We start from the raw sequence: 13,056 nt of genomic DNA, 5'->3' as shown, positions 1-13,056 counted from the left end.
CACGCCGCCGCGGGCCACGCCGCGGGCCTCCTCCCCGCGCTGCACTCTCAGCACCGGGGTCTGGAACAGCTCTGCGGAGAGGGAGGCCGGGGGCTGAGGACGCGCGCATGCGGTCGGCGCAAGGATGGGGTGGGCTAGAAGGGAGGGAGCAGGGCGGGGCGGGGAAGGAAGCAGGACAGGCTTGTCTAGGGCCCTGCGACCCCTCTCTCCTTCCCGTTTCCTGCGGAGGTTCCTCGAGGACCTGGTAAACCAGGGGAGGGTGGGAGGAGGCTGCGTGCACACGTGGAGGGAGAACGAGGGCGGGCAGGCTCCTGAAATGGGCAGGTGGACCGGGAAAGTTCGAAAGAGAGGAGGACCAGACCAGATGCGTCATGTCACATCCCGGCTGACACCCGGACCAGGTTCTCAGCTTTGAAGGCGCGACGCTGCGCCTGCCTCGCGGGATGCTCAGAAGCAGGTCGCTCCTTTCTGCCCCGCAGCGCCAGTATTGCGGCTGCAGCCCTTCTGGCTGGGGTTGGGGCCAGAGGGCCCCCTATATGGGGTCCCAGCCGGATGAAGCTGGAGTGTGCGTCTGGGTAAGGTGGGGCAGAGGGGACTCCTGCCTCCAAGCAGTCTGCAGATGACGCGCTCCTTCACCTTGGAGCGTTCGCGGTCTAGCAGACAAGTCCGCCAACTGGCAGTTGTTCGAACCTCCGCCCCTCCTTTCCCTGCCCGGCTCGTTTGCAAAACCTCCGTAGCCCCAGGTCTCCCCCACCTTGCACGGTCACGGCCACCTTGGCGGAGAACATGGGCGCGCTCTCCACCGGGATGCGCATGGTGCCCGAGCACTGATAGCGCCCGCTGTCGCTGGCGCGCGCCTGCAGCACCGTGTAGTTGGCGCTGGAGTGGAAGTAGCGCACGGCCTGGCCGTCGTGGTAGTAGTGAAGCTTGTAGACCACCTTGTCGTACCAGCCGCGGCAGCGCAGAGTCAGCGGCTCACCCTCGAACACCGGGGCGTAGGGCACTTGCAGGATCAGCCAGTCTAGACAGACACCACAGACACGATTGACTTAACCGGATGTTAACCCTGGACGTCTCCCACTCTCAGCCTCCTGGCTTTCCCGCAGGGCTGCTCTCCTTTCCCCTCAACCCCTCCTCCCTTCCATAGCGTTCCCAGTGATGGCAGCCTGAAGTGTCCTTGTGCAGGACGCCTTAGGAGGTGAATGGGAGGAGGAGGAAGGTCAGGCTTTCATAAGATGCCAAGGAGGCAAAGATGCCTGAAACCTGGTTCCAGCCTCAGGAATCGCCCATCCGCATTTATTTACACTCCTTAGGATGGGACGGGCCTTCCCACCCACCTGCTGACCTTTCCAGGCCATTTCTCCACCCCTAAAACAAGTCCCAGCCACACTGCACAGCTGCAAGAATTGCCCTGCTCGGAGTCTCCCGCCGGCGTTTCCTCTGCGGGGAAGACCACCCCTTCCTGTTCACTTTGAGGCCTACTAGTCAGGCATGTCTAGGCTTAACCATTACCTCTAGAAAGGTTCCCTGGCACCCCAGGACAACCTTAGGCCTCTCCCACAGCTGGATCCCACTCGGCCCACCGGCATCGGAAATCGCCAGCCTCAGTGGCTTTGATAAAACACACCCGACAGGTTGGAGAGATGTGACAAAAAGGATGGCTGGCATGACCACACCTCACTGGGAGGTGCTTCCTCTCTCTTCTCTCTCTTGGCTTCGCTCTCTCTCTCTCTCTCTGGCAAGTGCACACGTCCCCTGGCAATCGAAAAGAGACAGAAACAGAGAGTGGTCCTTTGGGCTGGCTCACTGGGGCAGCAGTGATGCACTGCTCAAGGAAGGCCAGACCCCCAGAAGGACCTCGCTTCAGATTTCTAACTCAGTCAGCCTGGACGCAGCAGGCCTGAAAGTGAGCATAAGGCTGCAGGACCGAAGGCAGGGTTTGTGGCATCATCAGACCCTGTAGGGGTGGTCGTCTCTCCCTCTCTCTTTATTTCTGTTTCTTATGCACGCACATACTCCGTCATGAATTTAAAACTTTTTTTAAAAAATTCATAGTAGAGCATGTGCAAAGAAAAAATTTGAAAGAGTTTTGCCTTTGGCACATGTACTTGTCAGGGGGCGAGAGAGAGAGAGAGAGAGAGTCAGCAAGATGGAAAGGGATAGATCAGCTCCCAAGAGGGATGGCCACACCACAATCCACAATTCGCAGTCCCTTCTCCTCCTCCCTTCCCTCCTGAGATCTTGGGCATGTAAGCACACGCTCCAGGTGTGAGTTTCAAGCTGCTGGGTCCGGGACTCAGACTGCGGTCAGCCATGTGGGAGTCCAGTGACATAACCACTATGCTATCTGGTAGCCCCTTAAAATTTTTTTAAAAAGGACTAACAAATGGCATAATGGTTACATTACTGGATTCCCATGTAATCGAATGCGGTTTGAGTGCCAGACTCAGCAGCTTCAAACTCACACCGGGCGCATGTGCGTGCATGCCCAAGATCCTGAGAGGAGAATGGAGAAGGGATTGTGGTGTGGCCACCCCCTGGGGGGGATTTCTCACTTTCTGTCTCTCTGTCTTGGCCATCCTCTGTGGGGGGTGATTTCTCTCTTTCTGTCTCTCTGTCTTGGCCATCCTCTGTGGAGGGTGATTTCTCTCTTTCTGTCTCTCTGTCTCTCCGGCTAACACATGAGCCCTATAGCAAAACAAATAAATAAATAAATAACTCTAAAAAAAGAAGAAAAAAAATTTTTTTTAAAAAAAGAAGACTCTGTCCAGGTATTCTCAGTTCTGCTCTGCCATTTCTTGACTCCCCTCCTCACTAAGTTCTCTATTCCGTATCTCAGGTCTTCAGAGCCTCCGTTCTGAGCTGGTCTTGGAAACAAACAGAAGTGTCATTTGTCGCACGCTGTGACATGAGGGTCAGAGGGACCTCTGGGGCCAAGCAAGCCTTACTGCATGGATCATGCAGCACCATGCAGGCCCTGCCTACCTTAGAGACTCAAACCGGCCCCAGGAGGGCCTTTTTTCCTGCCCCCTGCAGGGGTCCTCTCTACAGGAGAGCTGGTATCACTGGGGACATGCAGGCTGCCCCTCCCTCACACTCAGTCCACTCACCGTTGGACACAGACAGGTGGATGGGGTCGCTGACAGGCGCTCCCCGTGTCTGGCACCGATACACGCCTGGCGTCTGCACCTCAATGCTCTTCTTGTGGGAGGGCAGGAGCAGGTGACCCAGGTACCAGAGAGTGCTGATGGGCCGGAGCTCCAGGAGCAGAGGGTGGTAGCCATCGCACCGCAAGGTCACCCGCTCCCCCTTGAAGATCGTGGTCCAAGGTGGGTGTAGAGACAATGTGGGCTTCTCCAGGGTGGCTGGGGTGTGCAGAAGGGGCGGTGTGGACAAAGAATCCAGGTGAGGAGCGCAGAGGCGTGGTCTGAAGCTGGGAGACCTCAGAAAACCCCAGCTCCCAGGACCAGCCCGTACTAACCCACCCCGCAGGAGGAAGGACCGGCATCACTGGGCTGTGAGCTGCTAGTCCATCAGTGACCTGTTTCTAAGTCCCGAAAGGCAAACCGAGTCACAACGACTTGGGGGGAGTGGGAGGAGACGCTCTCCCAGCACAGCTAAGAAGTGGGGAGGTCACCGACGCAGGCCACGGAGAGGGGCTGGAGTGGGAATTGTAGAACACTGGGGCAGGGGTGCATAAAACTCACCAGCTTGCCCACTGCTTGGAACTGCAGAATAAGAAAGGAGAATGTTGGTGATGAGAGGAAAGAAAAGTTTATTCATTTATTTCTCCCATGAGACAGAAATAGAGCCAGGCATCTCCGACAGGGTCTTCACGCTGCGGCACCCCCTCCCGCCGCCCCCTGCCTCAGCCAGCCTGGATCACGGGCACACAGAGAGTACCAGCATGCGCAGGGAGGTCCTAGGATGTGGGCCCAGGACCTTCCCCAGGCAGGGCCACTTGTGTTACCACTGCGCCAGGACCTCGTCCCAAGAAAGGGACTCTTGATCGTAGGAAAGAGGAGATGGTCTCAAAGCTTATTTTTGTTCTTTGGCCTTAGTTTTCCCAGCTCTAAAAAGACTCCCTTTTTGTTTCTCCAGAAATATAGACAGGACCCTCTGGAATTGGAAGATCGACTACCCGCCCCCTTCTTCCCCACACCCTGCCCTGCCTCGTTCTTCACGGCCCAAGTCCTGCTGCTGTCGCTGTCACCTCAGTGAGGACTCACCCAGGAGCAGAAGGACTGTCAGTGACCACATGATGGGGGAGCCTGCAGCCGCTGCAAAGGGGAAGATGCGGCGGTGTGGGATGGGGACACAGAGAAAGAAGGTGGCCGGCGACTGGCCACCAAATATTAGGAGACACTGCAGCTTCCCTCACGCATTCCCAGTTCCTGCAGGTGGTGACCTGTGGAGACCAGGAGACGGGCTCCGTACGTGTCAAGCGTCAGGTCTCACGACGCCAGCCGCTGTAGCATGGACCCCGTCCCCTTCCCCTGACACCCGTCCATAGCCACCTCACAGCCAGGCCTGCCCTGCCTCCTGTGGAGAAGGCCTCCAAAGCTTGCACTCTGCAGCACGCTACAGCCACATAGAGGCCCAGCTCCAGCAGGAGGCCTGCCAGCTTCAGGCTCCCATGGACTTCGATGTCCATCCCACCCTCTCCACACCTTCCAGCCAGCCCTGCAAGCCTCAGCTGAGGAAGGCGCTCCTCGTGTCCTCAGGTTCTCCTCCAGGCTTTTGTCCCACTCACTGCCCGGTGACAGACACTGGCATGGGGCCAGTGAGTCAGTGGGGCGGAGGTTCACTGTACCTAGATCTCACATCCTCCTCCAGAGGAGCACTCAGAAGGATGACTCACCAACCAGCCTACCACACCCGGTCGTCCTTCTAGTCAAGGAGAAACAACGTGTTTCCCCTTTTCACTCCCTTCCTAAAATCTTAAACTCCTAGAATTCAGCAAACTCGGGACCAGCAAGTGGCATAATGGTTACGTTGCTGGACTCCATGTAGTCAACTGTGGTTTGAACCCCAGACCTGGCAGCTTAAAACTCACATCAGGCACGTGTGCATGCGTGTCCAAAACCCCAAGAGGAGAATGGAGAAGAGATTGAGATATGGCCATCCCCTCTGGGAGGTGATTTCTCACTTTCTCTCCGGTGAGCACACTTGCCCTATAGCAAAAATCTCTCTTAAAAAAAAAGAGAGAGAGAAACCCTTCTCTCCCCACCCCAACGATCTCAATGTGGCATCCACCACTGACATGTTCCTTTCTTCCTACCTTCTTGCAACCCCTTCCCAACACGCCCAGTTCTAGGACTCCTGACCTGTGGCAGGGAAGCCTCGGCGGCAGCCCTCAGGAGCTCTCCAGCCTCCTTCCTGTGCTCCCCAAGCTGTGTGACCACACCGAGCAGTGGGGAGCCAAAGTTTTCATGTAAATACTTAATGAATTTTCCAACCTGATAGTATGTCTCCTTGGACTTGCTCCTGTCCTCACCTGCGGCAGTTTAGATCCGGACACCCCTGTCCCCTGGAACTCTTGCAGGAAGGAGACCAATTATAGGACACCTTTTTCTTTTTTTTAGAGAGAGATTTTTGCTATAGGGCTCTTGCACTCACCAGAGAGACAGAAAGCAAGAAATCACCCTCTAGAGGGTATGGCCATGCCATAATCCCTTCTCCTCCCTTCTCCTCTCAGGAATTTGGGCACACACACACACACACACACATATGCCCAGCATGAGTTTAAACCACCAGGTCTGGGACTCGAACCACAATTGGCAATGTGGGAGTCCAGGGATGTAACATTATGACATCTGCTGGACCCTGCACCTTAATTTCCAAGAGAATTATTTTATTTAATTTTATTAATTATTATTATAATTATTTAATTTGACCAGAGAGAGACAGAAAAGGAAAGTGAGAAATCAAGCCACTGTGTCCAGGTCTCGAACTACAATGGGCCATGTGAGGTTCCATGCCTTAACCACCATGCCACCTGCCAGCTCCTTATAGGATACCTTATTCAGACAGTATCTTCCCCTCCTGCTGATGACCACATTTCCACTCTGAAAATTTCCTCATATTTTAGCTTAATGTGCTAGTCCCTGTTAAAAATGCAAATGCTTCCCAGGAAAATATGACAGGTCTTTGAAATTAGACTGGCTACCTCCGATCCCGTTTTGAGAGCATGTTTTGATAAAGTAGAGATAGAGTTACAGAGCTCTGGAAAGTAGGAAGGTATTTGATAAGGTGTCCAGGAATGGGGGATGGAAAGAAAAACCAGATACTGGAAGCAGAGATGGTCAACCACCTGTTTTAGGGGTGCAGGGCCAGCAGTGCACCTGCACCCCTCCACAGCCTGCCTGACCCTAGTGTGGGGCTTCCCATAACTCTTGCAGACTCCCCAGACCTCTGGCTTCTGCACAAGGCCTCAACTCTGTGATACAAACTGTCAACTGTCCTCTTAGTCTACACCAGCTGGCTCTATTTTGATTTCTCATCACCCAAAACAAAGATCTCAGTCACTTTCTGGATTCCAGGAGAAACCTGACTCCTTCAAAACTGTGGGGGCCAGGCGTCAGCAGATGGTGTGGAGGGTAAGGTGCTGGATTCTGCGTGGCTAACTGCAGTTCGAGTCCTGGACCTGGAAGCTTGAAGATCACACTGGGTGCATGAGAGTACACGCTCAAAAGCTCAAAAAAGCTCAAGAGGAGAATGAAGCAGAAGGAATTGTGGTGTGGCCATCTCCTCTACCCCCCGCCGGGGTTGATTTCTCATTTTCCCTCTTTCCTTGTCTTTCACTGGCGAGGGCATATGCCCAAAAACAACAACCAAAAAAAGGTTATGAGCTGTATGCTCTTCCCTGGACATTTCTGGGATGGCCAGTAGAGCTCATATCACAGTGCTCAAAACTGAAGTACTCTAGGGAACCAGCAGTTAGCGTAATGTCTATGTCGCTGGACCCGGTGGCTTAAAACTCACGCCGTGTGCGTGCGTGCCCAAGATCTCAAGAGGAGAATGGAGGAGAAGGGATTGCGGCGTGACCATCCCTCCTGGGGGGTGATTTCTCGCTTTCTGTCTCTCTATGTCTCTCTCTGTCTGTCTGGTGAGCGCACGTGCCCTATAACGAAAATCTCTAGAAAAACAAAAACAAAAACAAAAACTTGTCTACTCTGTCCTCTTGTCTCAATTTCCCTAAACTGGATCTTTTTCTCCATTCCAGATCTGCCCCCCTCCAAATTTTTAATTCTTCACTCTTTAACTATGGCAGAGAAATTTAGCAATTACTTGTTACTTGGGGAAACATTGTTTTTTATTTTGTTTTTTTTTGTTTACTACCAACTTTATTTGCAGTATTGTTATCACATTTATAAAGCTAGCTTTATTTATTTATTTAGGGCTTAGGTGCATGTACTTGTCAGAGACAGAGAAAAAGAGGGAAGGTGAGAAATCACCTCCCAGGGAGGATGGCCACGCCACAACCCCTTCTCTTCTATTTTCCTCTTTGGATTTTATGCACACATGCACACACATGCACCTGGCATGATTTTCAAGCCTCCAGGACCAGGACTCGAACCAAGGAGTTGGTCATGTGAGATCCAGCACTCTGACCTCCGTGCCACCTGCTGGCTCACAAAACTCATTTTGTGCATTCAAGCCTGCCTTGCTCTTACACAGTGGGGGCCTAGGGAAAACCTAGTCCTTCCAACAACTATAAATGGTCCTAGAGAATGAGTTTATGAAAAACCTTTTTTCTTCCTTTAGCAAGCAAAATTACTTATAAAGCTGTACAGTTCAACAATAGGGAGCAAAGGAGAGAAATTGTTTCAAAGAAACTTACAGTTCCTTTCCTGGTGGGATCTTTTTTTTTTTTTTTTAGAGATTTTTGCTATGGGGTATGTGTGCTCGCCAAAGAGACAAAAAGCAAAAAATTGAAAAATTACCCCCAGGAAGGATGACCATACCACAATCCCTTGTCCTCCATTCTTCTCTTGGGGTTTTGGGCATGTATGCACACTTGCCTGGTGTGATTCAAGCCACCAGGTCTGAGACAAACCACAGTCAGCCATGTGGGGGTCCAGTGCCTTAACTATTACACCACCGCTGGCTCACGGGCCATCGTTTTATAGACTGGAAATATTCATGTTAGAGGCCTTACATTTTTAAAAAGGAATGGGCTATATACCAGAGCTATGACAGTACACATTTTACTTCTTACTAATGGAAAATTGGAAGACTCTCTTCGGACATCAGGTCTTGAAAATATTCTGTGATTTCAGAGCACATTCTTACGCATGCACGCACACGCACACACACACACCCTGCCATGAGACATGGTCATGCCACATTGCTTTTTCCTCCACTTCTCCATCCCTTTACGTTCTTGAGCACACACATGCACACACATTTGGCATGTTTTTCAAGTCACCGGAGCTGGGATTCAAACTGCAGTTGGCTGTGTGGGATGCAGAGCACATTCTTCAGAAATCCAGCAAATATAGGCCAGAATTTTGGATAAAATCTCTACTCAGCAATCAAGTTTTATATTCACATCCATTATTGGTCTTAAATTTCTTCCCAAACGTTCCACTCCAACATCTGATAGCTGCCCAAGAACTGTTCTGTTTTTAAGTCACATCAAAAATCTTGGGACCAGCAGTTAGTGTAATGGCTATGTCGCTGGACTCACATGTAGTCAACTGCAGTTCGCGTCCTGGGCCCGGTGGCTTAAAACTCACGCCGGGCACATGTGCGTGTGTGCCCAAGATCCCGAGAGGAGAATGGAGGAGAAGGGATTGCAGCGTGGCCATCCCCTCTGGGTGATTTCTCGCTTTCTGTCTCTCTGTCTCTCTGTCTGTATGGCGAGCGCACATGCCCGATAGCAAAAACCTCTCCAAAAAATAAAATATAAAAAAAAATCTCAAGCACTGTCTTTCCATGGAAGTGTAGATTCCTGGCCTCTATGAACACAGTTTTAGAGAAGCAAACCTTAGGAAACCAGGTATTTTCTCCCTCTCTCTCTCTCTCTCTCTCTCTTTTATTTTTAGAGAGAGACTTTTGCTATAGGACACGTACACTCACTGGAGAGACAGAGAGAGAGAGACAGTGAGAAATCACCTCCCAGGAGGGATGGAATTTTAGGCATGCATATACACATGCCCGGTGTGATTTTCAAGCCTCCAAGTCTAGGACTTGAACTATGGTCAACCATGTGGGAGTCCACCACCTTAACCACTATGCCACCTGCTGCCCCCCCACCACCACCCAGTTAGTTTCTCGATGCCAAGCCACTGTGTACCTCTAGTCCCTAAGTCAACAGCCTTAGCCCAAGGAATAGGGCTGATCAGTAATGAACCAGCATCTTGCTCAGTTATTGAGGTTTAAACCGTTTTAAATTCTTCTCAGGTGAAAAATTACTACAATCTTGTGCTTGTGGCAGATTTCAAAGGGGAATCTGAAGCAGAGGATTTTTAACAGACCCTTGCATAACCATACGTTCTTTTCAGGCCAATGTTCATAAAATAGTCAGTAACTGGGACTTTCCAGCTCTGTTCTTTAAGGCCCCACCTGTGCATTATCTTCTTGATGAGACATTCATAGTTACATCAATCCCCAGTGGCCATTTTTTCCCCTGAGCACCTGTCATATTCATCATTATCTTCGCTTCTAAATGCATAGCTACTAACTATCTGCAATGGCCTGAATGTTTGTGTCTCTCCAAAATTCACAAGGAAACTTAATCACCAAGGCAACAAGGTTCAAAGTTGTGTTTAGGAAGTGATTAGGCCATGAGAGCTCTGACCTCATGAACAGAGTTACTGTCCTTTTGAAAGAGTTTGAGGGAGCAAGTTCATCCCTTTTTGCCCCTACCGCCATTTAAGTGCAGTAAGAGACGCCATCTTGGAAACAAAGTAAGCCCTCACCAGACATTAAACCTGCTGACACCTCCATCTTGGATTTCCCAGCCTCCAGAACTGTGAGGAATAAGTTTCTGTTATTTATAAATTACCCAGGCTAAGATATTTTGTTATAGCAGCAGAAAAGGACTTAGGTAATATCCTATAAAGTTTGGTGTTTAGTATGTTTTAAAACAAATTAACCTGGAAATTGTAAGTAAATACCCACTTAACAGGTATGAAAGAATGTAAGTATGAATTTGGAGAGTCACAACCTAAGTAGTGATACTTTCTAGATCAAGTTAATCTACAGGATCACTGAAATGTTGAAAATAGGAACATTCCTCAAAATGAGGCCTTAGACACCAGAATTTTTTTTGAATTATTTTATTTAACTTTATTTATTTATTTTAATTTGACCAGAAAGGGACAGAGTGAGCAACAGAGAAAGAGAGAGAGAGAGAGAGAGAGAAAGTGACATCAGGTCCAGGACTCAAACTGTGGTCAGCCATGTGGGAGTCCAATGCCCTTAACTACCACGCCACCTGCTGGCCCCAACACCAGAATTTAAGATTAACAGGTCTTACTTAGTTCCTTGTTAGGTATAGAGAGTGGCCACATCTGGACAAGATACTAGCGCCCTTTCAAATAGATACGGTCTTTGTGCTGACATTGCAGGGCAAGTGAAAGCTCTAACAAAGACATAGTCTGCGGTTGTCCTGCAGGGCAGTGTAAATGAAAGGAAACTGAGTGTCAGTCAGAGAAGGCCAGGGGAAACTTTAGAGCCACGAGATGCAAGATACTCCACAGCTGTCGCTGACCTTCTGCTTCTCCCTCCCGCACTGCTGTATAAAAGAATAAACCTGGGAACAACTCAGGGCTGTGGTAATCTCCACCAGAGATGCCCAGACTGCCTGATTCCCGCTTTTCTCTACTGAGTGTCTGTATCTGTTCTTTCTGCATCCACTGCTACTCCCACTCAAGGTCCACATCCATGTCTCATAGGCCGAGGCAGTCAGGCTCATTAGAAAAGCATACCAAAGTCCCATACAGACACGGTATATCAAGGTAAGGTAGTATATTTTTGCTGAAAAGAGACAGAGAAAGGGGAAGTGAGAAATCACCCCCATCCCAGGATTCCCACACCACAATCCCTTCTCCTCCATTCTCCTGTTGTGATTTGGGATACACTCACACATGCACCCAGCATAATTTTCAAGCTGCATGATTTCCAGGCTTTGAGCGTCCTTTTACCAGCACGCCACCTGTCGGCCCCAGGATTTTCAATCTCATTTACCACTCCAAACTTCCAGAGAGTCCAATTTTTTCTTTGGTTCTGGATAATTCACAGCCTGTAATTCCGAATATTACTTCTCTAACATTCCTTGTGTCCTCTGCTTCTGGAACTCCTGCTAGAGTATGTCTGCCATGGTGTGTGTGTCTGTAATTACTAATCTATTGAGATCAATTATGGGTCATCCCAGAGGTGACGGGATTCAGCTCCTATGGGATGAGGGGACTATCCCACCCCACACCCCATTCTTCCTGCCTTTTGGCACCCATTCATCATCTGTCTCTATGAGGCCTTTTTTTCTTTCCTGATGTCCACATGTGAGTGAGAACGTGTGGTATTTCTCTTTCTGTGCCTGGCTTATTTCACTTAACGTTGTGTTCTTCAGGCTCACCCACTCAATGTCAAATGACCGGATTTCATCCTTCTTAATGTACTCTAGCTCTTCTTTCAAGAGCTTTTGGTCCCCTCATCCCATAGGAGCTGAATTCTCAGCCACCTCTGTGTCCTTTCAGATCTGAAGTCTAGACTCTCATTTTTCTTTCTTTTTTAGGTTTTTCTTTGCCATAGGGTACATGTGCTTGCCAGACAGAGACAGAGAGAGTCAGAGGGTTTTTCATCTTTACAATGATGTGAAAGCCATCAGAATGTAACCTCTTCATACACTGAGATCTGTACTAGCATGTAATCAATACTTGCTGAATAAGGCTGGAAGAGGAGAGAAATTAGGAGCAAAGACCTGGCCCACAATTTTCTCTAGGCTGGAGTTTTTCGGTGTCAGCACTACTGATATTTTGAGCCAGATAATCTATTTATTACTGCAGGGACTGTCCTGTGCCTTATGGGGTGTTTAACTGCATCTCCCACCCAAAGGTGCTGACTAAAATGTCTTTAGATGTTGCCAAATAGCCCCTGGGGGATATTGCCTTCAGTTGAGACTGTTGCATTGAATCTACCTTCATGGTTTCTCTTTCTATCACTTGATTCTCCTTTGGGCAACAGAAAGAAATTCCTGGTCTAGGGAGAGCAGAATTACATTGTCATATTTAGAGAGAATACACAATTACAACTAAACTCCAATGATCACTTTGTACAAAGTTTATTTATAGAATACTGACCTATGTCCATTATTCTTAGAGAATGCTCAGGTAACTTGTACAACTATTATGCATATGTGCAGGACAGAGAGACAATGTACAAAGAGTGGTATTTATTGGGGGCGGGTGGCGATATCATAGATGACCTGTTGGCTTCTATTGGGCTTGAGACTTTGCTGGCCCGGTTTTCAGACGACCAGACAGTTCCCTCAGCTCCATGAGCAAGTGGCCGAGGAGAGCTCTCACATCCTGCATGTGTTTGAGCAGAGTGTTCATCTGGTGATGCAGGTGAGGGTCTGGTACCGCCAGAGGAGAGAAGCCTGGGTCCACAGCAGAAGGGGTGGGCAGCGGAGGCCGGGATTCCAGGGGCTCTGTAGGAGCGGTGTCTGGGGCAGCTGATTTCGGTTGTGGAGGATTCAAGGTGGGGGGTGCAGCAGAGCTGGAGGGACCTGGATGGCAAGGCAGGCAGCTGGTATGAGAGTGAAGTCTGACTCCGACCTGCCCTCACGTTCCTGGTCAGCCTTTCTTGTTCTCTGAAAGTGGCTGTGGCCCAATGGTAGCAGGGACTTGAGGACTCTAGTGACCCTCCCAATCCAAATGTTCGTCTATGCAGCTACCTCTGCTTGGGAACCGTCAGTGATGAGGCCCCGTCATCAGACAGCTTAACTACGGCCAGTTCCTCCCGTTTCGGGACAGAATCTCCTTCCTGGAAGCGTGGATATGGTAACTGGTTCTACGGCTACCTCTCCATACGCCACCACGCTAACTC

At 49.9% G+C, this 13,056-nt stretch overlaps 1 protein-coding gene across 1 annotated transcript in view; it reads right to left on the bottom strand.

The window, feature by feature from the left end:
* Positions 1-4,260, bottom strand: part of FCRLB (Fc receptor like B) — a 5,433-nt gene extending 1,173 nt beyond the window's left edge. The window contains exons 1-5 of the mRNA XM_027767657.1: positions 4,230-4,260; positions 3,708-3,728; positions 3,111-3,365; positions 755-1,021; positions 6-71 (exon numbers count right to left, since the gene is read on the bottom strand). Coding sequence (XP_027623458.1) covers positions 6-71; positions 755-1,021; positions 3,111-3,365; positions 3,708-3,728; positions 4,230-4,260 — 640 coding nt within the window. The remainder of the gene's footprint in view (positions 1-5; positions 72-754; positions 1,022-3,110; positions 3,366-3,707; positions 3,729-4,229) is intronic.
* Between the last annotated feature and the right edge of the window lie 8,796 nt (positions 4,261-13,056).

The sequence above is a fragment of the Tupaia chinensis genome, unplaced genomic scaffold (assembly GCF_000334495.1).
Source record: "Tupaia chinensis unplaced genomic scaffold, TupChi_1.0 Scaffold000070_1, whole genome shotgun sequence".
Taxonomy (NCBI): Eukaryota; Metazoa; Chordata; class Mammalia; order Scandentia; family Tupaiidae; genus Tupaia; species Tupaia belangeri.
This window is presented reverse-complemented; position numbering and strand designations above follow the sequence as displayed.